We start from the raw sequence: 25,868 nt of genomic DNA, 5'->3' as shown, positions 1-25,868 counted from the left end.
AATTGCTGGGAAGACGACTTATGATTCTAAATGAGGCAAGACTTCAGGAAACTGCGGTGGAGAGGGATTTGGGTGTCCTCGTTCATGAGTCACAGAAAACTAGCATGCAGCTACAGCAGATAATAAAGAAAGTGAATGGAATGATGACATTTATAGCTGAAGGAATAGAATATAAAGGTAAGGAAGTATTGTTGCAACTATACAGGGCATTGGTGAGGCCGCACCTGGAATACTGTGCAGAGTTTTGGTCCCCTGTTTGAGGGGAGATGTAGTGGCATCGGAGGCAGTTCAGAGGGAGGTTCACTAGATTGATTCAGAGATGAGGGATTTGTCATATGAAGAGAGATTGAACAGTTTAGGTCGATACTGTCTGGAATATAGAAGAATGAGAGGAGATCACATTGAGGTTTACAAGATGATATAAGTATGGATAAAGTAGGCGTGGAGCAGATGCTTCCTCTTGTGGGGCATTCTAGGGCGAGAGGTCATAATCTCAGGATAAGGGCAGCAAATTTAAAACAGAGTTGAGGAGAAACTACTCCGAAAGGGTTGTGAATCTCTGGAATTCGCTACCCCAAAGTGCGGTGGATGCTGGGACAGTGAGTAAATTTGAGGAGTTAGACAGATTTTTAATTGGTAATGGGTTGAAGGGTTATGGGGAGAAGGCAGGAAAATGGGGATGAGGAGCATGTCAGCTATGATCAAATGGAGGAGCGGACTTGATGGGCAGAATGGCCTAATTCTGCTCCTATATCTTACTAATTTGAACCTCTTCACTGGAAGGAAAACAACCCCAACTTCTCCGATCTCACTAACTGAAGCTCTTCAATCCTGGGGCTGTTGTCCTGAATCTTTCCTGTGCTCTCTACAATGAGTTTATAAACCAGCTGCTTCACATCTTTACACAGTCCAGGTGTTCCCGGCTGGGAATCTGACCACTGTCACACCCCCACAGAAGCTGAGATAGCTCCAGGCCAACAAACTCTTTCAACTTTCAATGCAACTCAGGCTCCAAAGATAAGCTTAAAAATATTCACAAATACTCACATAGCTTTGATGAAAGCATTTCAGTGTTACCCTTGCAAATGCTTTCTTGCTGCGTTTTATCTTGCTTCAACATGAGCCCTCAGACTGCTAGCCTCTCTGGGAATCGCTTGGAGCTCTGCTCCTTCACTGACCGTCTTTATTGACACGCTTAGCCAGTGCTTTGTTTGTGCAGATTAGCTCGTACTGGGTGGATATCTCGCTGGAGGGGTTCCCACCTCCTGCTCACAGTAACCAAGAATCTTCCCAAGGAAAACATTGCTTTGTTGTTTGAGAGTTGAACTGAATCGATCCCTGATTGGACCTCATCCCTGCAGCAACAAATTGCTAAATAAGGGAACTAAAGCCACGTAAACTGAAGAGGAATGAAAAAAGAAATTATCGATGTCAAAGAACGCTCACATTCACTCACACTTGTTCACGCTCACACTTGTTCACACTCACACTCGCTCATGCACACGCGCACACTCGGTCACACACACACTCACTCTCATATGCGCTCACACTCAATCACATTCATGCATACTCACTCATACACAAACTCACTCACGCTCACACACTCATACTTGCTCGCACATACACACACACTCGCTCACACACACACTTACGCTCATACCCGCTCACACTCCAGATCTCCAGGCTAATACTCTGGGGTCAGGGATTCAAATCTCACCCCAGCTGATGTAATTTAATTTCAATTAATAAAACTGGAACTGGAAGAGAGTTTCAGTAACCAGGAAACTGTCAGCAATAAAACCCATCTGGTTCACTAATGTCCTTTAGGGAAGGAAATCTGCCGTCCTTACCCAGTCTGACCGAAACGTGACTCCAGAGCCACAGCAATGTGATGACTCTGAAGCAGCTGAGCCGGACTCTCAGGTCAAGGGGCAATTAGAAATGGGCAACAAATTCAAGCCTGGGGACAAGAAAAACATTCACCAACACCCAGCATTTAACACTCACTCTCTCACACACACAGCATTTAGCACTCACATACACACACTCATTCCCTCCCTCACACAAGCACACACCCACATACACACCCAGCATTTAACACACTCTGACATACACACACTCACTCCCTCCCTCACACACACAGTCTCCTTTGGGAATGGGACTTCCATTGGGGAGAATTGAGAGGGAGAGAGGATCTTTCCTTTGCCAGTGAGATCTCACAGCAGAAGGAGAGGAAAGTGTGTCACTGGGAGGAAGAGGAAACGGCACTGAAGCAGTGAGAATCCTTTAGTAAAAGTTCGGCAATGCTGAGACTGAGTGAGTCAGAGTGGAGCCTCCCACCCAGCCTGACTCCACCTGCTTCGGATCAGAGGGATCCGCTCCTGCAGGTAGCGAGAGAGACCCTCCATCCACACCCAGGGAATGGGAATGTGTCCCGTGTCCCCACGAAGCAGCGCCTGAGCCCCGGGATTCAGGCAGGATCGGCTGCAGCTCCCTCCCGGCTGCAATGCCTCTGCTCTGGGCTGCTGCCTGGCTGCTCCTCGCTGCTACAGGTGTCCAGGCAGGAGTCCAGGAGCAGCACAGAAAATGGTTGCAGATTGAAGCTATGAAAAGGGGAATTCTGGAGGCGCTGGGATTGGAAGAGCCGCCAGTAATCAGAAAACATGGGAGTAGGGAGGAGGAGGAGAGGATGTACCAGCTTTTCCTGCAGAGAAAAAGCAGCAGCCAGCGGAACTCCTCCAGCTCCGGCAGATCACTTCATGTCTTCCCAGTGCAGAGTGAGTACTTCAGCCAACAAATCCACATCCTGCATTCCATCAACTCAGTTACTGCAGATTCAGAGTGAGTGAGAGTGTGAGAGAGAGTGTGTGACAGTGAGAGTGAGTGAGAGAGTGTGTGACAGTGAGAGTGAGTGAGAGAGTGTGTGACAGGGAGAGTGAGTGAGAGAGTGTGTGACAGTGAGAGTGAGTGAGAGTGTGTGTGACAGGGAGAGTGAGTGAGAGAGTGTGTGACAGTGAGAGTGAGTGAGAGAGTGTGTGACAGTGAGAGAGTGTGTGAGAGAGTGTGTGACAGGGAGAGTGAGTGAGAGAGTGTGTGACAGTGAGAGTGAGTGAGAGAGTGTGTGACAGTGAGAGAGTGTGTGAGAGAGCGTGTGACAGGGAGAGTGAGTGAGAGAGTGTGTGACAGTGAGAGTGAGTGAGAGAGTGTGTGACAGTGAGAGAGTGTGTGAGAGAGCGTGTGACAGGGAGAGTGAGTGAGAGTGTGTGTGACAGTGAGAGTGAGTGAGAGTGTGTGTGACAGGGAGAGTGAGTGAGAGAGTGTGTGACAGTGAGAGTGTGTGACAGTGAGAGTGTGTGACAGTGAGAGTGTGTGACAGTGAGAGTGTGTGACAGTGAGAGTGAGTGAGAGTGTGTGTGACAGTGAGAGTGAGTGAGAGTGTGTGTGACAGGGAGAGTGAGTGACAGTGAGAGTGAGTGAGAGTGTGTGTGACAGTGAGAGTGTGTGACAGTGAGAGTGAGTGAGAGTGTGTGTGACAGTGAGAGTGAGTGAGAGTGTGTGTGACAGGGAGAGTGAGTGAGAGTGTGTGTGACAGGGAGAGTGAGTGAGAGTGTGTGTGACAGGGAGAGTGAGTGAGAGAGTGTGTGACAGGGAGAGTGAGTGAGAGAGTGTGTGACAGGGAGAGTGAGTGAGAGTGTGTGTGACAGGGAGAGTGAGTGAGAGAGTGTGTGACAGGGAGAGTGAGTGAGAGAGTGTGTGACAGGGAGAGTGAGTGAGAGTGTGTGTGACAGGGAGAGTGAGTGAGAGTGTGTGTGACAGGGAGAGTGAGTGAGAGTGTGTGTGACAGGGAGAGTGAGTGAGAGTGTGTGTGACAGTGAGAGTGAGTGAGAGTGTGTGTGACAGGGAGAGTGAGAGTGAGTGAGAGTGTGTGTGACAGGGAGAGTGAGAGTGAGTGAGAGAGTGTGTGACAGGGAGAGTGTGAGAGAGTGTGTGTGACAGGGAGAGTGAGTGAGAGTGTGTGTGACAGGGAGAGTGAGTGAGAGTGTGTGTGACAGTGAGAGTGAGTGAGAGTGTGTGTGACAGGGAGAGTGAGAGTGAGTGAGAGTGTGTGTGACAGGGAGAGTGAGAGTGAGTGAGAGAGTGTGTGACAGGGAGAGTGTGAGAGAGTGTGTGTGACAGGGAGAGTGAGTGAGAGAGTGCGTGAGAGTGAGTGAGAGTGTGTGTGACAGGGAGAGTGAGTGAGAGAGTGTGTGACAGTGAGAGTGTGAGAGAGAGAGTGTGTGACAGTGAGAGTGAGTGAGAGTGTGTGTGAGAGTGAGTGAGAGAGTGTGTGACAGGGAGAGTGAGTGAGAGAGTGTGTGACAGTGAGAGTGAGTGAGAGTGTGTGTGACAGGGAGAGTGAGTGAGAGTGTGTGTGACAGGGAGAGTGAGTGAGAGTGTGTGTGACAGGGAGAGGGAGTGAGAGAGTGTGTGACAGGGAGAGGGAGTGAGAGAGTGTGTGACAGGGAGAGTGAGTGAGAGAGTGTGTGACAGGGAGAGTGAGTGAGAGTGTGTGTGACAGTGAGAGTGAGTGAGAGTGTGTGTGACAGGGAGAGTGAGAGTGAGTGAGAGTGTGTGTGACAGGGAGAGTGAGAGTGAGTGAGAGAGTGTGTGACAGGGAGAGTGTGAGAGAGTGTGTGTGACAGGGAGAGTGAGTGAGAGAGTGCGTGAGAGTGAGTGAGAGTGTGTGTGACAGGGAGAGTGAGTGAGAGAGTGTGTGACAGTGAGAGTGTGAGAGAGAGAGTGTGTGACAGTGAGAGTGTGAGAGAGAGAGTGTGTGACAGTGAGAGTGAGTGAGAGTGTGTGTGAGAGTGAGAGAGTGTGTGACAGGGAGAGTGAGTGAGAGAGTGTGTGACAGTGAGAGTGAGTGAGAGTGTGTGTGACAGGGAGAGTGAGTGAGAGTGTGTGTGACAGGGAGAGTGAGTGAGAGTGTGTGTGACAGTGAGAGGGAGTGAGAGTGTGTGTGACAGGGAGAGGGAGTGAGAGAGTGTGTGACAGGGAGAGGGAGTGAGAGAGTGTGTGACAGGGAGAGTGTGTGTGACAGGGAGAGTGAGTGAGAGAGTGTGTGACAGGGAGAGTGAGTGAGAGAGTGTGTGACAGTGAGAGTGAGTGAGAGAGTGTGTGACAGGGAGAGTGAGTGAGAGAGTGTGTGACAGGGAGAGTGAGTGAGAGAGTGTGTGACAGGGAGAGTGAGTGAGAGAGTGTGTGACAGTGAGAGTGAGTGAGAGAGTGTGTGACAGGGAGAGTGAGTGAGAGAGTGTGTGACAGTGAGAGTGAGTGAGAGAGTGTGTGACAGTGAGAGTGAGTGAGAGAGTGTGTGACAGTGAGAGCGAGTGAGAGAGTGTGTGAGAGTGAGTGAGAGAGTGTGTGACGGAGAGAGAGTGTGTGACAGTGAGAGTGAGTGAGAGAGTGTGTGACGGAGAGAGAGTGTGTGACACTGGGAGAGTGTGACACTGGGAGAGAGCGAGAGAGTGACAGTGAGAGAGTGGGTGTGACAGTGAGAGTGAGTGTTAGTAAAAGTGTGACAGATTGTGAGCAAGTGTGAGAGTGTGTTGAGTGTGTGAGAGTGAGAAGTGAAGGGTAAAAATAGATAGTTGTACGAGGCAAGTGATTGAGAAAGACAGACCAGGGGAGTTTTGATTCTATTTGGGATGTCGGTGTCACTGGCTGGGTCAGTACTTGTCACCCTCTCTAACTGCCCTTGAACTGAATGTCTCACTCAGTCACTTCAGAGAGTAGTTAACAGTCACTTCACATTGCTGTTAGTCTGGAGTCACGTGTAAGCCAGACCAGATAAGCAGATGGTTTTTTTAATAAAACCAATCGATGTTTTCATGGTTAGCATTACTGAGAGCTTAAATTCCAGATTTTATTAATTACGTTTAAGTTTCATCAGCTGTTGTGGTTGGATTTGAACCTGGGTCCCAGATGTTTAGCCTGGGCTGCTGGATTACTAGTCCAAAGAACAGTACAGAAAGGAACAGGCCCTTCAGCCCATCCAATCTGTGCTGATATGGATGCCTGTCTAATCTAATATTTCCTTGCCTCTATGTGGTCCATATCCCTCTGTTCCCTGCCGATTCATGAGTCTATCCAGATGCCTCTTGAATGTTGTCATAGAACCTGCTTCCACCACCTCCTCCAGCAGTGCGTTCCAGGCATTCACCACCCTCTGTGTGAAAAACTTGCCCCTTGCATCGCTGTTAAACTTTCCCCCTCTCACGCTCAACCTCTGCACCCGAGTAATTGACCCTTCAACCCTGGGAAAAAGACACTGACTATCCATTGTATCCAAGCCTGTCATAATCTTGTAAACCTCTATCAGGTTCCCCCCCCCCTCCCCCATCCTCCAACACTCCAGTGAAAACAATCCAAGTTTGTTCAATCTTTCTTCATAGTCCAAACCAGGCAAAATCCAGGTAAATCTCTTCTCCTTTCCAATGCACCAACATCCTTCCAGTAGTGTGGCGATCAGTATTGTACATAATATTCCAAATGCAGCCTAACCAAAGTGTTATACAACTGCAACATGATTTTCCAATTCCTATACTCAATGCTCCTACTGATGAAGGGCAGCATGCTATATGCCTTCTTGACCACCTTGTCCGCATGAGTTGCCACCTTCAGGGAACTGTGGATCTGCATGCCTAGATCCCTCTGCATGCCTAGATCCCTCTGTATGCTAATATTTCTAAGGGCTCTTCCATTTACTGTATACTTTGCTTCTCACATCATCTCACATTTAAATTCCACCTGCCATCTTTCGGCCCAGGTCTCCAGCCGATTTATATCCTGCTGTATCCTCTAACAATCCCCCTCACTATCCACTACTTCCTCAATTTTTGTATCATTGACAAATTTACTAACATAACCACCTAATTTTCCTCCAAATCATTTATATATATATTACAAACAACAGTGACCCTAGCACTGATCCTTGTGGAACATGCTTGCCACAGACCTCCAGTTAGAAAAGTACCCTTCCAATGCCTCTCCCTGCTTTCTATGCCCAAGCCAGTTTTGTATCCATTTTAGCAGCTCACCTTGGATCCCATATGACTTCACCTTTTGTATCAGCCTGCCATGAGGAATCTTACCGAAGGCTTTATTAAAATCCATGTATACAACATCCACTGCCCTGCCCTGGGCAATTTTTCTTGTTGCTTCCTCAAAGAACTCAATCAAGTTTGTCAGGCACGACCTCCCCTTCACAAAACCATGTTGCCTATCGCTAATAAGCCTATTCTCTTCCAGATGCAAGTACATCCTGTCCCTAAATATTTTCTCCAACAATTTCCCTACCACTGATGTAAGGCTCACAGGCCTGTAATTTCCCATACTGTCTCTTCTGCCCTTCTTAAACAGAGGAACATCATTAGCTACTTTCCAATCCTCTGGTACCTCGCCCATGGCTAAAGAGGATACAAAGATTTTGGCCCAGGCCTCAGCAATTTCTTCCCTCACCCCTCTCAGTATTCCAGGATAAACCCCATGTGGCCCTGGGGACTTGTCCAGCTTGATGTTTTTCAAAATCTCCAATACCCTCTCCCTTTTTATCTCTGATGTGGAGATGCCGGCATTGGACTGGGGTTGGCAAAGCAAGAAGTTTCACGACACCAGTTTCACTGCTCCTTCATCAGGTGAGTGGAGAGTTGGGTTCACAAGCAGGGCATACATAGACACAAACTCAATTGCAAGATAATGGTTGGAATGTGAGTCTTTACAGGTAATCAGGTCTTTAACGGTACAGCCAATGTGAGTGGAGAGAGGGTTAAGCACAGGTTAAAGTGATGTGTATTGTCTCCAGCCAGGATAGTTAGTAGGATTTTGCAATTTACGCCGTGTTTGTGAACCCAGTTCTCCAGTTACCTGATGAAGAAGGAGCGCTCTGAAAGCTCTCGATACCAAATAAACCTGTCGGACTTTACCTGGTGGTGTGAGACTGTCTTATTATCTCAACATGTCCTATAATGTCAACATCCATTTTCTACACTCACTATCCACCATATCCTTCTCCTTTGGGAATATTGATGCAAAGCACTTGTTAAGAATCTCACCCACCTCAACTGGCTCCACACACACATTCCATCCACTGTCCTGAGTGGACCCTACTCTTTCCTTGGCTACCATCTTCCTCCTTATATACACATAAAAAGTCTTGGGATTTCCTTAATCCTGTCTGCCAAGGACATTTCATGGCAGCTTTTTGCCCCCCTAAGTCCCTGTTTAAACTATTTCTAGCTATCTTTGTATTTCTCAAGAGTCTTATGAGTTTTCAATTTCTTGAAATTTATGTATGCCTCCATCTTATTTTTCACTAAACTCGCAATCTCTCTTGTCATCCAGGGTTCCTGAATCTTGCCATCTTTATCCTTCATTTTTACAGGGACATATTTGTCTAAATTGTTACCAACTGACTTTTAAAAAACTCCCACATATCAGATGTGGATTTACCCTCAAACAGCACCCCCCACTGCAAACCTCCCTCCTCAGTCTACATTCCCTAGCTCTGCCTAATACTGTCGTAGTCAGCCTTCCCCCAGTTTAGTACTTTCACTCTGGGATTACTTCTATCCTTTTCTGCAAGTATCTTGAAACCTGTAGAATTGTGATCACTGTTCCCAGAATGATTCCCCACTGAGACATCAATCACCTGTCTGGGCTCGTTTCCCAGAACCGGGTCTAAGGTAGTCCCTTTCCAACTTGGACTATCTGCATATTGACTCAAGAAGCACTCTTGGACCCACTGAACAAACTCTGTCCCATCCAAGCCTCTGGCACTGATGGAATCCCAGTCTATGTTGGGGAAGTTAAAATCACCCATCACAACAACCTGGTTATTTTTGCATCTTCCTGTAACCTGCTGACGTATCAGTTCCTCCACTTCACACTGGCTATCGGGAGGTCTGTAGTACAACCCCAACAGTGTGATTGCGCCGCTCCTGTTCCTGAGTTCTACCCATATGACCTCACTGCTATGATCCCACCAAGTTGTCCTCCCTCTGTATGGTTGTGACATTCTCCCTAATCGGTAAAGCAACACCCCTACCTGTTTCGACACCACCTCTATCTCGCCTGAAGCACCTAAATCCTGGAATGCCAACCTGTCAGTCCTGTCCTCCTTTCATTCAAGTCTCTGTAATTGCCACAACATCGTAGTTCCTCGTCGTAATCTAAGCTTTAAGCTCATCTTCCTTACCTGTCATGCTCCTTGTGTTAAAGCAATCACACCTCAAACCATCTGTTCTGTCATATTTTGCACACGGTCCTTGTGTTTTATTTCTCTTACTGGACCCATTCACTGAGTTCTCCACAGTCTCTGTATTCTGTTCTGTGGCCCTTTTTGATTTTTCCCTTTGGTTTCTCTGCTTTCCACTTTTCCTCTTACTGCCTTTTGTTACTATTCCCACTTTATCATAGAGCCATAGAAACCCTACAGTACAGAAAGAGGCCATTTGGCCCATCAAGTCTGCACCGACCACAATCCCACCAAGGCCCTCCCCCCCCCCACCCCCCCCCCCCCCCCCCCCCATATCCCTACTTTACTTCCCTCTGACTTCCTGCATCGGTTCCCATCCCCCTGCCACATTTGTTTAAAACCTCCCCAACAGCACGAGCAAACACTCCCCATTGACAGATCCAGTGACAGTTCCACTACACCACGGTCGTCGAAAGAGTGTAAGAGAAAGGAGTGAGTGTGCGAGAGTATCTGACTGAGTGAGTGTGCGAGAGTATCTGACTGAGTGAGTGTGCGAGAGTATCTGACTGAGTGAGTGCGAGAGTATCTCACTGAGTGAGTGTGCGAGAGTATCTCACTGAGTGAGTGTGCGAGAGTATCTCACTGAGTGAGTGTGCGAGAGTATCTCACTGAGTGAGTGTGCGAGAGTGAGTGTTTGTGAGACTGTGATAACCATGATATTGAGTTGGCAGCATTGGACTGGGGTAGGCACAATAAGTACAACACCAAATTAAAGTCCAAAAGGTTTATTAGATAGCACAAGCTTTCGGACATTATCCAACCATTATCTTGTAATTGAGTTTGTGTCTATATGTGTCCTGTTTGTGAACTGAACTCTTCACTCAACACTCAGCTAATGAAGGGGCAGTGCTCCAAAAGCTCGTGCTACCAAATAAACCTGTTGGACTTTAACCTGTGTTGTGAGACTGAATGTGATAGTGTGAGTGTGAATGTGGAAATGAGAATAACTCAGTCCTAATCACAGTTGACGTGAACATCCCGATACATTGATAAATGGAGCAGGTTGGATTCACTGACACTGTGTTCCTGCGAGATTCCCAAAGGTTTTTGTGGCACCCCCTATCCTGGGAGTAACACATCACCCATGCACACCTGACCAGTGCCACATCATAGATTCATAGAGGTTTACAGCATGGAAACAGGCCCTTCAGCCCAACTTGTCCATGCCGCCCTTTTTTTAAACCCTTAAGCTAATCCCAATTGCCCACATTTGGCCCATATCCCTCTGTATCCATCGTACTCTTGTAACTGTCTAAATGCTTTTTAAAAGACAAAATTGTACCGGCCTCTACGACTACCTCTGGCAGCTTGTTCCAGACACTCAGTGCCCTCTGTGTGAAAAAATTGCTCCTCTGGGCAGTTTTGTATCTCTCCCCTCTCACCTTAAACCTATATCTTCTAGTTTTCAATTCACCTATCTTTGGGAAAAGATATTGACTAGCTACCTTGTCTATGCCTCTCATTATTTTATAGACCTCTGTAAGGTCATCCCACAGCCTCCTACACTACAGAGAAAGAAGTTCCAGTCTATTCAGCCTCTCCTTATAACTCAATCCATCAAGTGCCGGTAGCATCCTAGTTTATTGGTGGAGAGTTTTGTGCGGTCAGGAAGTAAGTCTATCAAAGAACAAAAAAACAAAGAGAAGTACAGCACAGGAACAGGCCCTTCAGCCCTTCAAGTCTGTGCCGATCATGATGCCTTAACTAAACTAAAACAAAACCTGCCCTTACTCAGTCCGTATCCCTTTATACCCTCCCTACTCATGTACTCATCCAGATGCCTCTTAAATGTTGCTAATGTGCCTGTTTCCACCACCTCCTCTGGCAGCGCGTTCTAGGCACCCACCACTCCACACATAAAAAACTTCCCCTGCATATCTCCCTTCAACTTTTCCCCTCGCACCTTGAATCTGTGCCCCTTGTAATTGACACTTGCTCCCTGGGAAACAACCTCTGATTATCCACCCTGTCTGTACCTCTCATAATTTGGTAGACCTCTGTCAGCTCTCCCCTCAGCCTCTGTCTTTCTAGTGAAAAGAATCCTAGTTTATTCAGCTTCTCACAGCCAACAGCCTTGAGACTAGGCACCATCCGGTGAACCTTCTCTGCACTCTCTCCAAAACTTCCACCTCCTTCTGGTAGTGTGGTGACCAGAGCTGCAAAATTCCAAATGTGACCTAACCAAGGTTTTATATAGCTGCAACATGATTTCCCAATTCCTGTACTCAATGCCCCAATCGATGAAGGTAAGCATGCCACATGCCTTCTTAATCACTCTGGCCACCAGGGTTGCCTCTTTTAGCGAACTGTGGACCACACGCCCAGATCCCTCTGTTAATGTTCCTCAGGGTCTGCCATTTACAGTATAATTACAGATTACCTGACCTCTGACCTGTCCTTGTAGCCACAGTATTGATGTGGTCATTTCTGACCGGCAAGACACCAGGATGTTACAAACTGGCTTTCCTCGTGCCAGAAACGGTCGTTGCCTATTAATCCAGTGTCATTATTCCTCAATAAAAGGCCAGATTTAAAAGGGCCGGCACAATCACACAGTGGTTAGTGCTGCTCCCTCACAGCACTAGGAACCCAGGTTCGATTCCTGGCTTGGGTCACTGTCTGTGTGGAGTCTGCACGTTCTCCCCATGTCTGTGTGGGTTTCCTCCGGGTGCTCCAGTTTCCTCCAACAATCTGAAAGACGTGCTGGTTAGGTGCATTGACCTGAATAGGTGCCAGAATGTGGGGACTAAGGGAATTTCACAGTTACTTCGTTGCAGTGTTACTGTAAGCCTTACTTGTCCTCGTAGCATCCTAGTAAATCTTTTCTGCACTTTTTCTAGTTTAATAATATCCTTTCTATAATAAAGTGACCAGAACTGTACACAGTATTCCAAGTGTGGCTTTACCAATGTCTTGTACAACTTCAACAAGACGTTCCAACTCTTGTATTCAGTGTTCTGACCAATGAAACAGAGCATGCTGAATGCCTTCTTCACCATTCTGTCCACCTGTGACTCCACTTTCAAGGAGGCATGAACATATACCCATAGATCTCGTTGTACTATAACTCTCTCCAATGCCCTACCGTTAACTGAGTAAGTCCTGCCCTGGTTCAATCTATCAAAATGCATCACCTTGTATTTATTTAAATTAAACTCCATCCGCCATTCGTCAGCCCACTGCAATCCGAGATAACTTTCTTCACTATCCACGATGCCACCAACCTTAGTGTCATCTACAACTTACTAACCATGCCTCCTATAATCTCATCAAAATCATTAATATAAATGACAAATAACTGTGGACACAGCACCAATCCCTGAGGCACACTGTTGGTCACAGTTCCCCAGTTTGAAAAACAACTCTCTACAGCCACCGTCTGGCTTCTGTCAAGAAGCCAATTTTGTACCCATTTAGATACCTCACCCTGGATTCCAAGAGATTTAACCTTATGCAACAACCTACCATGTGGTACCTTGTCAAAGGCCTTGCTAAAGTCCACGTAGACAACATCAACTGCACTGCCCTCATTTATCTTCTTTGTTATCCCTTCATAAAATTCAATCAAATTTGTGAGACATGATTTTTCACTCACAATGCCATGCTGACTGTCCCTAATCAGTCCTTGCGTCTCTAAATGCCTGTAGATCCTGTCTCTCAGAATAACTTCTAACAACTTACCCACTACAAATGTGAGGCATACAGGCCTGTAGTCCCCAGGCTTTTGCCTGCAGCCCTTTTTAAACAAAGGCACAACATTTGTCACCTTTCAATCTTCAGACACCTTGCATCACCTTGTATTTATTTAAATTAAACTCCATCTGCCATTCGTCAGCCCACTGCAATCCGAGATAACTTTCTTCACTATCCACGATGCCACCAACCTTAGTGTCATCTACAAACTTACTAACCATCTCCAGACTTCAATCTTCAGACACCTCACCTGCGACTGTCGATGATGCAAATATTTCGGCTAGGGGACCCATAATTTTCTCCCTAGCCTCCCACAATATCCTGGGATACACTTCATCAGGTCCCGGGGATTTATCTACCTTGATGCGCTTTAAGACTTCCAGCACCTCCTCCTCTGTAATGCGTACACTCCTCAAGTTCCCCAAGTTCCCTAACATCCATGCTTTTCTCAACAATGAATACTGATGAAAAATATTCATTTAGGATCTCACCCATCTCTTGTGGATCCGCACACAGATGACCTTATTGGTCCTTAAGAGGCCCTACTCTCTCCCTAATTACTCTTTTGCCCTTTATGTATTTGTCGAAGCTCTTTGGATTGTCGTTTGCCTTATCTGCCAAAACAATCTCGTGTCCCCTTTTTGCCCTCCTGATTTCTCTCTTAACTCTACTCCTACACCCTCTATACTCTTCAATGCATCCACTTGATCTCAGCTATCTACACATGTCATGCGACTCCTTCTCCTTCTTGACTAAGGCCTCAATATCCTGAGTCATCCACGGTTCCCTACTTTTACCAGCCTTGCCCTTCACTCTAAGAGGAATGTGTTTACCCTGAACCCCGGTTCACACACTTTTGAAAGCCTCCCACTTATCAGATGTCCCTTTGCCTTCCCACAGATTCCACAGAAAGTTCCTGCCCGATACTATCAAAATTGGCCTTGCCCCAATTTAGAATTTTAACTTTCCCTCAGAGTCTAAATGCTTTCTCAGTGTACCCGAACAGGCGCCAGAGTGTGGCAACTAGGGGATTTTCACAGTAGCTTCATTGCAGTGTTAATGTAAGCCTACTTGTGACACTAACAAAAAAAAGGATGTTCTCCTGTCACTGTTGAATTCTATTTTGCTCCTGAACCCGGTTTTATCCAATTGTTCTCCCAACAGTTGAAGCAACCAGAGACAGTGGAGTGGATACTCAAGAGGAGATAGACTTTGTTGGAAGATTAACCCTGAGTGTCTCCAGGAATAAAGCCATCTACCCGGGCTTAAAGATTCTTTGCGCTGAACTAAAGTTTTATAAACATCTCCGAATGAATGAACATCTGCAAAGGGCGAATGGCAGCTCAGGGTGGCAGATTAATGTCTACAAGATATTGGAGACCAGGAGTCAGGGTGAAGAAAAATCCCAGCTGATTGATTCCAAGGCTGTAAATCCTGGACCCATCCTCAGCTTCAGTCTGAATGTCAAGCCCATTATTCAGGCTTGGGCAGACAGTGAGCAGCAGCGAGTTCGTCTGCAGCTCAACATTAACCCACCTCACCCTGAGGTTTTACTGCTGATTGCGCGGCACAGTGATTATTGGAGGTTGGAAGTTGAGACTGAGAAAGTACAAAGCGTCAGGAGATCACGTCGAGCGACAGATTCTGCTGAGGATTGTCTGAGAAAACAGAAAAGCTGCTGCAGGAAATCTCTGCTGGTGTCGTTTAAGGAGATCGGGTGGAGTGATTGGATCAGAGCACCAGAGTCCTACAATATGTATAGTTGTGGAGGTTCCTGTCCTGCCAATTATAAACCTGCCAACATGCACGCCATGATTAAATCTGCAATGCATCAACTGTCTGGAGCTGCTGGGACCAGGCTCTGCTGCAGTCCTGCAGCCTATGAACCAATGACACTGCTCCATTACAGCAGTGAGGGCAAGCTGACACTCACAGCTTTTGATGATATGATTGTCACCAATTGTCACTGTTCCTGATATACCAGAGACATCTCTGTCCAGTCACCTGCCAGCATTGGCAGTGTCCAGTCACCTGCCAGCATTGGCAGTGTCCAGTCACCTGCCAGCATTGGCAGTGTCCAGTCACCTGCCAGCATTGGCAGTGTCCAGTCACCTGCCAGCATTGGCAGTGTCCAGTCACCTGCCAGCATTGGCAGTGTCCAGTCACCTGCCAGCATTCAATCTGTCCAACAGGCACCAATATCTGAGGGAGGTGAGCTGGTAGGGGAAAGGCCTCAAACTACTGGAAGGGACCTAAAACTGGAGGAGAGACATCAGGCCAGGGGGAGGAGCATCAAGCCTGGGGGTGGTGGGAATATCAAACCAGGAGGAGGAGTATCCAGCCAGGGGGAGGGACATCAGGCCAGAGGGTGGAGCATCAGACTAGAGGAAGGGTATCAGACCAGAGGGAGGGACTTCAGGCAAGGGGGTGGGGCTTCAGGCAAGGGGGTCTTCAGGCCAGGGGGTGGGGCTTCAGGCAAGAGGGGGCATCAGGCCAGGGGAGGGGCATCAGGCCAGAGGTATTAAGATAGGGGGCTTCAGTTATTGGGGGGATTCCTCGGCTCACATCAGTGACCAGATTAAATAACGTTGTGTAGAATTCTGATGAAGAGTCACCCGGACTTGAAATGTTGGCAGGATTCTCTCCCACTGACACGGTCAAACCTACTGAGGTTTTCTGGCATTTTCCCATTTCATTGAATAAGATACCATTCTGATTTACATATTTAAAAGATCCCACAATCTCATCAACTGATAGCAGCAGGTTAAACGAGTGGACAGGGTTGTACTGTTGGGGTGGGGGGGTGGGGTACGGTGGAGGTCAACCACACAGGGTCAGGGGTCAGCTACACAGGGTCAGTCATATGGGGTCAGGGGTCAGTCATACAGGGTCAGTCCTGACTCACAATGCACCATATTGCATTTTATATATATTTATATAAACAGGTTATTTAAACAGATTATTTATTGTTAATCTTTAATTTATTGGAATGTTTTGTGGTTGATAAATCCAGCATTTTGAGATGGGACTTGTTTGCAAATTGTGCATATTTTGAATGTATTTTGTACATTTATACAATAAAATATTTAAGTAAATGATGAAGCCCCCATTGTTCTTTTCCATCTGAGAAAAGGCAAAAGACTCTCCAAATGCTATGTTGTAGTGTTTAATAATGAAATGTTTCTCAGATGAACCTTGGGACCGATTAAGGACCAAAGGAATGATTAATGATTGAAGGCGGAAGCACGGCTGCATGTTAAATAATCACTTTGCTTTGGTATTTAGAGAAAAGGAACCTTACCAAAGCAATTCTAAACAAGGAGGTTGCTGAGAGACAGAATGGGACAGATATTAATAAAGAGGAGGTATTACAAAGGCTGGCTGTACTTACAATAGAATCACCAATATCAGAGGAGATGCATCCAAGAACCCTGAGAGAAATCAGGGTGGAAATTGCAGAGGCAATGGCCATAGTCTTTCAAACCCTCTTAGATACAGGAAGTACAAATTAGGAGCAGGGGTAAGGCACTTGGGGAACTGACAGATGGGAGTTAGTTCTTGAAGATGCATTGTGGGCCTGATTTGGATGTTAATTTTGACTGGAAACTGGAAGAAAACAAGAGCTATTGACTTGTCAATGTGTTTTATAAATACCTTGGTCATGCACTAAGGTTTTCTTCTTAATTACCCCAAGAATTCCCTTCAACAATCTTGTCAGGATTACCCACAGTCCTCTGGAGAATTCCCTTTGGCTCCAGGTTTTCTGGAGGTAAACCTTTCATGTGGAACCTTTGTGAGTGGAAAATCATGTCTCACAAATTTGACTGAGTTTTTTGAAGCGGTAACCAAGAAGGTAGATGAGGGCAGTGATGTTGTCTACATGGATTTTATCAAAGCATTTGACAAGGTACCACATGGTAGGTTGTTGCATAAAGTTAAATCTCACGGGATCCAGGGTGAGATGGATACAAAATTGGCTTTATGACAGAAGCCAGAGGGTGGTTGTAGAGAGTTGTTTTTCAAACTGGAGGTCTGGGACCAGCGGTGTGCCTCAGGGTTCAGTGCTGGGCCCACTGTTATTTGTCATTTATATTAATGATTTGGATGGATATAGGGGGTATGGTTAGTAAGTTTGCAGATGACATTAAGATTTGTGGCATCATGGACTGTGAGAAAGGTTATCTCCAATTGCAACATGATCTTGATCAATTGGGCCACTGGGCTGACGAATGGCAGATGGAGTTTAACTTAGACAAATGCAACGTGATGCATTTCGGTAGATTGAACCAGGACAGGACTTACTCAGTTAATGGTAGGGCATTGGGGAGAGTTACAGAATGAAGAGATCTAGGGGTACATGTTCATAGCTCCTTGAAAGTGAAGTCACAGGTAGACAGAGTGGTGAAGAAGGTTTTTGGCATGCTTGGTTTCATTGGTCAGAACATTGAACACAGGAGTTGGGACATCTTGTTAAAGTTGTACTAGACATTGGTAAGGCCACATTTGGAATACTGTGTGCAACTCTGGTCACCCTATTATAGAAAGGATATTATTAATATAGAAAGACTGCAGAAAAGGTTTACTAAGATGCTCCCAGGACTTGATGGTTTGAGTCATAAGGAGAGGCTGGATAGACTGGGGCTTTTTTCTCTGGAGCGCAGGAGGCTAAGGGGTGACCTTATAGAGGTCTATAAGATAATGAGAGGCATAGACAAGGTAGATAGTCAATATCTTTTCCCTAAGGTAAGGGAGTCTAAAACTAGAGAGTGTAGGATTAAGATGAGAGAGGAGCGATAGGGGCAATGTTTTCAGACAGAGGGTGGTAAGTGTCTGGAACAAGCTGCCAGAGGTAATAGTAGAGGCAGGTACAATTTTGTCTTTTAAAAAGCATATAGACAGTTACATGAGTAAGATGGGTATAGAGGAATATGGGCTAAGTGCGGGCAATTGGGACTAGCTTAACAGTAAAAACTGAGCAGCATAGACAAGTTGGGCCGAAGGGCCTGTTCCCACGCTGTAAACGTCTATGACCAGTCTGCCCAGCTACTCCTGATGGGAGTGAAAGGACAGAGGCTGAGTATTACGAGACGAGGCTGGCTAAAACAAATAAAGTTGAATTGACTGGAAATATTCAATATGACATAGATTCATACAGTCAGAAGGAGACCATTCAGCCCACACCGATAACAATCTCATCCAGGCTCTATCCCCATAACCTCACACATTTACCCTAGCTAGTCCCCCTGACAACAAGGGGCAATTTAGCATGGCCATTAACCTAACCTACAAATCTTTAGACTGGGAGGAAATGGGAGCACCCGGAGGAAACCCATGCAGACACAGAGAGAATGTGCAGAGTCCACACGGACAGTAACCCAAGCCGGGAATCAAACCCGGGTCCCTGGCACCGTGAGGCAGCAGTGCTAACCACTTATCACTGATGGGGTTTCCAGGAAGTCTTGCGTCCATATCAGAAAGTCTTTCAGGTAGATCTGGAGTGCATATGGGGAATTAAGAGTAAAATTAATGTAAAACCTGGGTCAATGCTGATTTGTTTTTTACAGCTGGACCTGTCCCTAATGCCCTCCATCAAAAAGCTGAGGTGGATTGAAGAGGTTGGAAACCGAGAGATAATTAAACCACGGAGATGGTGCCAGTGTTAAAACCAAACCACGTGGTGAGAATTTGTGCTGATTACACATTGATTATAAACAGAGCTGCTGAAATAGACAGATATCCAACCCCAAGAATAGAAGACCCTTACATTAAACTGGCAGGAGCCCTCTGGTAAGTGAAATTGGTCTAAAGTCATGTGTGCCAACAGTTTGAGCTAGAAGGAGGTGTGAGGAAACTTATCACCATGAATACACATAAAGGTTTATTCCAGTTTAGGGGACTTCCTTCAGCATTTCACCTGCGTGTGTTATCTCTCAGCACACTGCGGAAAACTGCCTGCAAGGGATCTGCAGAGTGGTTGTGTATCTTGACAATGTCTTCATAACAGGGCCATCACCTGAGGAGCATCGGGGAAATTTGGAGCAAGTCCTCAAGACATTCACAGAAGCGAGAAGAAAAAGCTGAAGAGATTAACAAATCACCATTGTGAGGCTTCCTTATCAGGTTACCTCCTGGCAATCTCCCATGTCCAACATTTTCATTACCTTTAGAATGTAAATCTTCCCAGAACTAAAAGTTACCTCCAAGATATTAATATGAACTGTGAACTGGAAGCTTGCAACACAGTTTAGTGATTGTCCCCAACTGACAGGAACTGGATGTGGGAGACAGAGAGCAAGGATTATCAGCAGAAAGTGTCTCCCCAGTTTCGGGGGACTATTTTGAGTCATGATGCTATGCAATAGCGAGTAATAGAGAACCGAGTATCCCAGCCTGCTGGATTACTCAGAACCTCCAATCTGTACACTTTAATTCCTTTAATTGTATCACAATCCTTCTCCCTAATTTCTTAATCCCACATCATCTTTCTCATTTGTGAACACTGGCACAAAGTATTCATGTAGAAACCTGCCTACATAGGTGGCACAGTAGCGCAGTGGTTAGCACTGCTGCTTCGCAGCTCCAGGGACCTGGGTTCGATTCCTGGCTCGAGTCACTGTCTGAGTGGAATTTGCACATTCTCCTCGTGTCTGTGTGGGTTTCCTCTGGGTGCTCTGGTTTGCTCCCACAGTCCAAAAATGCGTGGGTTAGATTGATTGGTCATGCTAAAATTGCCCCTTAGTGTCCTGAGATGTGTAGGTTAGAGGTAGAATAAATAGGGATATGGAGGTAGGGCCTGGGTGGGATTGTGGTCAGTGCAGCCTTGATGGGTTGAATGGCCTCTTTCTGTACTGTAGGGTTTCTATGATTTCTACATCCTGCGGCTCCACCAGCACATTGCAACTGTGGTTCTCAATGGACCCTACTGTTTCCTAGTTATTGTTTGCCTTAAAAATGTTGTGAAACAGCTTAGGATTTTATTTTATTCTAACTGTCAGTATCCTTTCATGTCCCTTTTGTTCTCCTAATTTCATTTTCGAGTTTCCTCTTACATATTCCTCCTCTAAGGCTTCTGCTATTCTGAGCCCTTGGTGTCCACCACAAGACTTCCTTTCTCTCTTTATTCTCTCTTTATTGGGGGAGGTTGAATTGAATCCTGGCCCTTGAATGTACGTTGAAGGAGAATCAGGCCTTTGGAAAGGATTGGGAATGTTAACTGAAGAGAAAGAATTTGCTGGGAATCAGGGAAAAGGTATTGGATGTTGGAACAAGTTGACTCATCCTTGTCCCGGGTTGGTATGGGCCGGCTCCATGTAGGAATATTTTGGGATTCAAGGATTCTGAAACCTTGGGTGGAACTTCCCATTTTTTTTGCAAAATGTCAGTTTGAGCAGGAAAACTGGAATGTTGCCCGCTTCTGCTGGTAGTTTTTCCTGCCATACTTTTAGCCAAAACATATTTTTGCTGGGGTTTCCGAGCACCTCAGCAGTGGGCAGAATTGGAATCGCCTAATCGCTTCAGTTACCGGATAGATCCAATCAAACCTTCCCAGTGTTTGTTCCATGTGTAAATCCCAGGAAAAGCCACGCCAGGATTTGCAGAGGGAGCCCTGACCAGGATGGTGGACACCATGGTGGACGGGCACCTCAACCTTTGCCCTCTGGCAGGGAGGTGACCCACCAGCCAGGTCACCATCCCTGAGTGGGAAGTGGTGAGACCCACCAGACCCTGAACCATTGCCCAGCCAAGGCCAGAACCATTCTTTCTATGATTCTCAACAGCTGTGCTGGCCATGGAACTGAGGCCCACTCCATCCCCCTGAATGGACAGCTTTCATGGGGTCTCTCTCCCCACTCTGACAGACTTATTGGCATTACCCTCCTGTGCCCAGTTCTCAGGAACAGCACATGGATCCAGCTCAGGGTTATTGGTAAGGCACTGTGAAACACTGTCCAGGCAGAGCGGGAGGTGGGAGGAGCAAGAACATCCTCCCTCAGGCAAGGAATCCAAACTTGTTCACAATATTCCAGGTGTGGCCTCACCAATGTCCTGTCTAATAGCAGCAAGACATCCCTGTTCCTCGTGCATCAGTCACTGAAGGCGAACACACAGGGACAGCAGGCAGTAAAAAAGACAAATGGTATATTGGCCTTCATAGTGAGAGGATTGGAGGCAGGCAGTGATTAGTGGGGTACCACAGTGATCAGTGCTAGGACCCCAGCTATTCTATATCTCCCTCTCAATTGCCCTCTCCTAATTTATATCCATTCAGATACCTGCTTTCCTGCTTTTGCTGCCAAAGTGGATAACCTCCTATTTATCCACCTTATACTGTATATTTATCCACATTATACTGTATCTGCCATGCATTGCCCACTCACTCAACCTGTCCAAATCACACTGAAGCATCTCTGCATCCTCCCCACAGCTCACCCTCCCACCCAACTTTGTGTCATCTGCACATTTGGAGATATTACGTTTAATTCCCTCATCTAAATCATTATTATATACAGTGAATAGCTGGGGTCCTAGTACCGATCCCTGCGGTACCCCGTTAGTCACTGCCTGACATTTGGAAAAAGACCCATTTATTCCTACTCTTTGTTTCCTATCTGCCAACCAGTTTAATATCCATCTCCAGACACACCCCCCAATCCCATGTGTTTTAGTTTAGAGACTGACCTCTTATGTGGGACTTTGTCAAAAGCCTTCTGAAAGTCCAAATAAACCACATCCACTGGCTCCCCCTCATCAAGCCCACTATTACACCCTGGAAGAATTCCAATAGATTTGGCAAGCATGATTTCCCTTTCGTAAATCCATGCTGACTCTGTCTGATTCTACCAGTGTTTCCAAGTGCTCTGCTATTAAATATTTTACAGTAAATTCTAGAACTTTCCCCACTACTGACATCAGGTCTATAGTTCTCTATTTTCTCTCTATCTCCCTTTTTTAAACATGGAGTTACATTAGCTACTCTCCAATCTGTAGGAACTGTCCCAGAGTCTATAGAATCTTAAAAGATGACCACCAATACATCCAGTATTTCTAGAGCCAATTCCTTAAATTCTCTGGAATGTAGATTATCAGACCCTGGGGATTTTCCGCCTTCAATCCCATCAATTTGCCCAACACCATTTCTCCATCAATACTGATTCCCTTCAGTTCCTCCCTCTCACTAAACCCTGCATTCCTCAACATTTCCAGTACATTATTTGTGTCTTTTAAGAGGACAGAGCCAAAGTAAGTATTTCATTCCTTTCTTCCCAATTATAAATTGTCCTGCTTCTGACTGTAAGGGACCTACATTTGTCTTCAATCTTTTCCTCCTTTTTCATAGAAACCTTTACCGTTAGCTTCTATCCCGTCTCCTCACTGCACCTTTCCACCCTCAGGGTAAAATCATTGCTCCTTCTATGAGATAAGCCACACCCACCCCAGCTGATGATTTGTGTCCCCCTACCCGCCCCTCCCCCCCCAATCCATTGCCCAACCAGCCCTGGCGTCTGGTGCCAGTGGCAACCTGTGCACTCACCTCTGAACTCCCCTTTGGAAGAGAGGTCACCAGATCCCCACTGCCGCAACATCACCATGCCAAGAATGGGCAAGAGATTATCAAGTTAGTGGGCAGGTTCCAGCAGGACTATGACTGCAGCTAATGATATTCTAATGAATTCAAATCCAATTTCCCACCTTTCTGGGGAGGGATGGAGGGTAGGGTATGAGGACTGGGGGTTGTGGAGGGTTGGGGAGGTTACTGTCGGTAACTGGGGGCCAGGGGCCGGGAGCCGGGCTCAGGAGCGTGGCATTCAGGTTGATGCCATGTCTGCACCTTGCCCCAGGAGCTGCAGCCGCTTCCTGCTCTCCTCAGGGGGGGTCTGCAGAGTGAGTTGTTGACCTGCTGTGTGCTCTTCATGAATTGGGGAGGGGGAGAAGAGAGTTTCCTTGAAACAAACTTGCCTGCGGTCTCTGTGAGCCTGATTTTACCATTTTTATTGTAAGCGCTGAATCTGGGCGCAATTCAGATCCAGCTTGGAAACCTGCTTTCAGGCGCCCCCATTATCCATCCCCACTATCCACACACATCACTATCTCCCTTATCCATCCCCCCACTATCCACAGACATCACTGTCCCCCTTATCCACCCCCCACTACCCACACACATCACTGTTCCCCTTATCCACCCCCCACTATCCACACACATCACTGTCTCCTTATCCATCCCCCACTATCCACACACATCACTGTCCCCCTTATCCACCCCCCACTATCCACACACATCACTGTCTCCCTTATCCATCCCCCACTATCCACACACATCACTGTCTCCATTATCCACCCCCCACTATCCACACACATCACTGTCTCCCTTATCCACCCCCCACTATCCACACACATCACTGTCCCCCTTATCCACCCCCCACTATCCACACACATCACTGTCTCCCTTATCCAACCCCCACTATCCACACACATCACTGTCCCCCTTATCCACCCCCCACTATCCACACACATCACTGTCCCCCTTATCCACCCCCCACTATCCACACACATCACTGTCTCCCTTATCCAACCCCCACTATCCACACACATCACTGTCCCCCTTATCCACCCCCCACTATCCACACACATCACTGTCTCCCTTATCCAACCCCCACTATCCACACACATCACTGTCCCCCTTATCCACCCCCCACTATCCACACACATCACTGTCTCCCTTATCCAACCCCCACTATCCACACACATCACTGTCTCCCTTATCCATCCCCCACTATCCACACACATCACTGTCCCCCTTATCCAACCCCCACTATCCACACACATCACTGTCCCCCTTATCCACCCCCCACTACCCACACACATCACTGTCCCCCTTATCCACCCCCCACTATCCACACACATCACTGTCCCCCTTATCCAACCCCCACTATCCACACACATCACTGTCCCCCTTATCCAACCCCCACTATCCACACACATCACTGTCCCCCTTATCCATCCCCCACTACCCACACACATCACTGTCCCCCTTATCCACCCCCCACTATCCACACACATCACTGTCCCCCTTATCCATCCCCCACTATCCACACACATCACTGCCACCCTTATCCACCCCCCACTACCCACACATATCACTGTCCCCCTTATCCGGCCCCCCACTATCCACACACATCACTGTCTCCCTTATCCAACCCCCACTATCCACACACATCACTGTCTCCCTTATCCATCCCCCACTATCCACACACATCACTGTCCCCCTTATCCAACCCCCACTACCCACACACGTCACTGTCCCCCTTATCCACCCCCCACTATCCACACACATCACTGTCCCCATTATCCACCCCCCACTACCCACACATATCACTGTCCCCCTTATCCAACCCCCACTATCCACACACATCACTGTCCCCCTTATCCAACCCCCACTATCCACACACATCACTGTCCCCCTTATCCAACCCCCACTATCCACACACATCACTGTCCCCCTTATCCATCCCCCACTACCCACACACATCACTGTCCCCCTTATCCACCCCCCACTATCCACACACATCACTGTCCCCCTTATCCATCCCCCACTATCCACACACATCACTGCCACCCTTATCCACCCCCCACTACCCACACATATCACTGTCCCCCTTATCCGGCCCCCCACTATCCACACACATCACTGTCTCCCTTATCCAACCCCCACTATCCACACACATCACTGTCTCCCTTATCCATCCCCCACTATCCACACACATCACTGTCCCCCTTATCCAACCCCCACTACCCACACACGTCACTGTCCCCCTTATCCACCCCCCACTATCCACACACATCACTGTCCCCATTATCCACCCCCCACTACCCACACATATCACTGTCCCCCTTATCCAACCCCCACTACCCACACACGTCACTGTCCCCCTTATCCACCCCCCACTATTCACACACATCACTGTCTCCTGATCCACCCCCCCCCCCCATTACTCACAGACATCACTGTCCCCCTTATCCACCCCCCACTATCCACACACATCACTGTCCCCCCTATCCGTCCCCCCACTATCCACACACATCACTGCCCCCCCTTATCCACCCATCCCCCCCACTACCCAGATTGATCATGACCCCCATCGATCAACCGCAGAGTGGCAGTGGGCCCCCCTGCCCGTGCCCCCCTCCCTTCCCACCAGGGATCCATCTGCCCTATCCCCCCCTCCACCAGTGAGCGATCAGACCTCCCCCCACCCCCACCAGCGATACATCTTACCCTCGCCACCCCTCTCCCCCCCACCCCACCCCAGAGAATAACCTGGCCTCATTCCCCTCCCACACCCTCAGAGAGTCATCTGGCCTCACTCTGCACCATCTCCTCCAGGGAATGATCCGGCCTCACTACCCCCCCCCCCCCAACAAAAAACATCTAACCCGCCTCCTCCTCCCTGCCCACTCCCTCCCCAGGGATTGATCTGGCCCTCCTTCCTCCCTGCCCCAACCAGACCCCGATCACCCCCCACTCTCCCACCACCAGCCAACAATCAGCCCTTCCCCCCCCAACCAGATAACAATCGGCCCTCCCCCCCCAACCAGATAACAATCGGCCCTCCCCCCACCCCCACCCCCCCCAACCAAACAATGATCGGACCTACCCCACTCCCCAAACCAAACGACGATCAGGCTTCTTTCACCCCCCTCCCCACCAGAGATATATCTGACCCGCCTCCTCTTCCTCGCCAACCACCCCTCCCCACATCCCCAACCAGACAACAATCTGGCCTCAGGACCCTCCCCTCCCCCCCCTCCAGAGAATGATCTGGCTTCACTCCCCTAACCCCCCCCACCCCACCTACACCAGAGAATGATCTGACCCTCCTCC

General features: G+C 47.6%; 1 protein-coding gene across 1 annotated transcript; it reads left to right on the top strand.

Moving 5' to 3' along the window:
* The first annotated feature begins 2,389 nt into the window (after positions 1–2,389).
* LOC145358737 (growth/differentiation factor 15-like) lies at positions 2,390–15,004 on the top strand. Its single transcript, XM_080212991.1, has 2 exons — positions 2,390–2,777; positions 14,153–15,004. The coding sequence occupies exons 1-2, from the start codon at positions 2,507–2,509 to the stop codon at positions 14,962–14,964; spliced, it is 1,083 nt and encodes a 360-aa protein (XP_080069117.1). The 5' UTR covers positions 2,390–2,506; the 3' UTR covers positions 14,965–15,004.
* Positions 15,005–25,868: the final 10,864 nt, after the last annotated feature.

This window comes from Carcharhinus amblyrhynchos, chromosome 26 (assembly GCF_965287045.1).
Source record: "Carcharhinus amblyrhynchos chromosome 26, sCarAmb.v2.hapA, whole genome shotgun sequence".
Taxonomy (NCBI): Eukaryota; Metazoa; Chordata; class Chondrichthyes; order Carcharhiniformes; family Carcharhinidae; genus Carcharhinus; species Carcharhinus amblyrhynchos.
The sequence above is the reverse complement of the archived record's forward strand: the minus strand, read 5'-3'. Positions and strand labels throughout refer to the sequence as shown.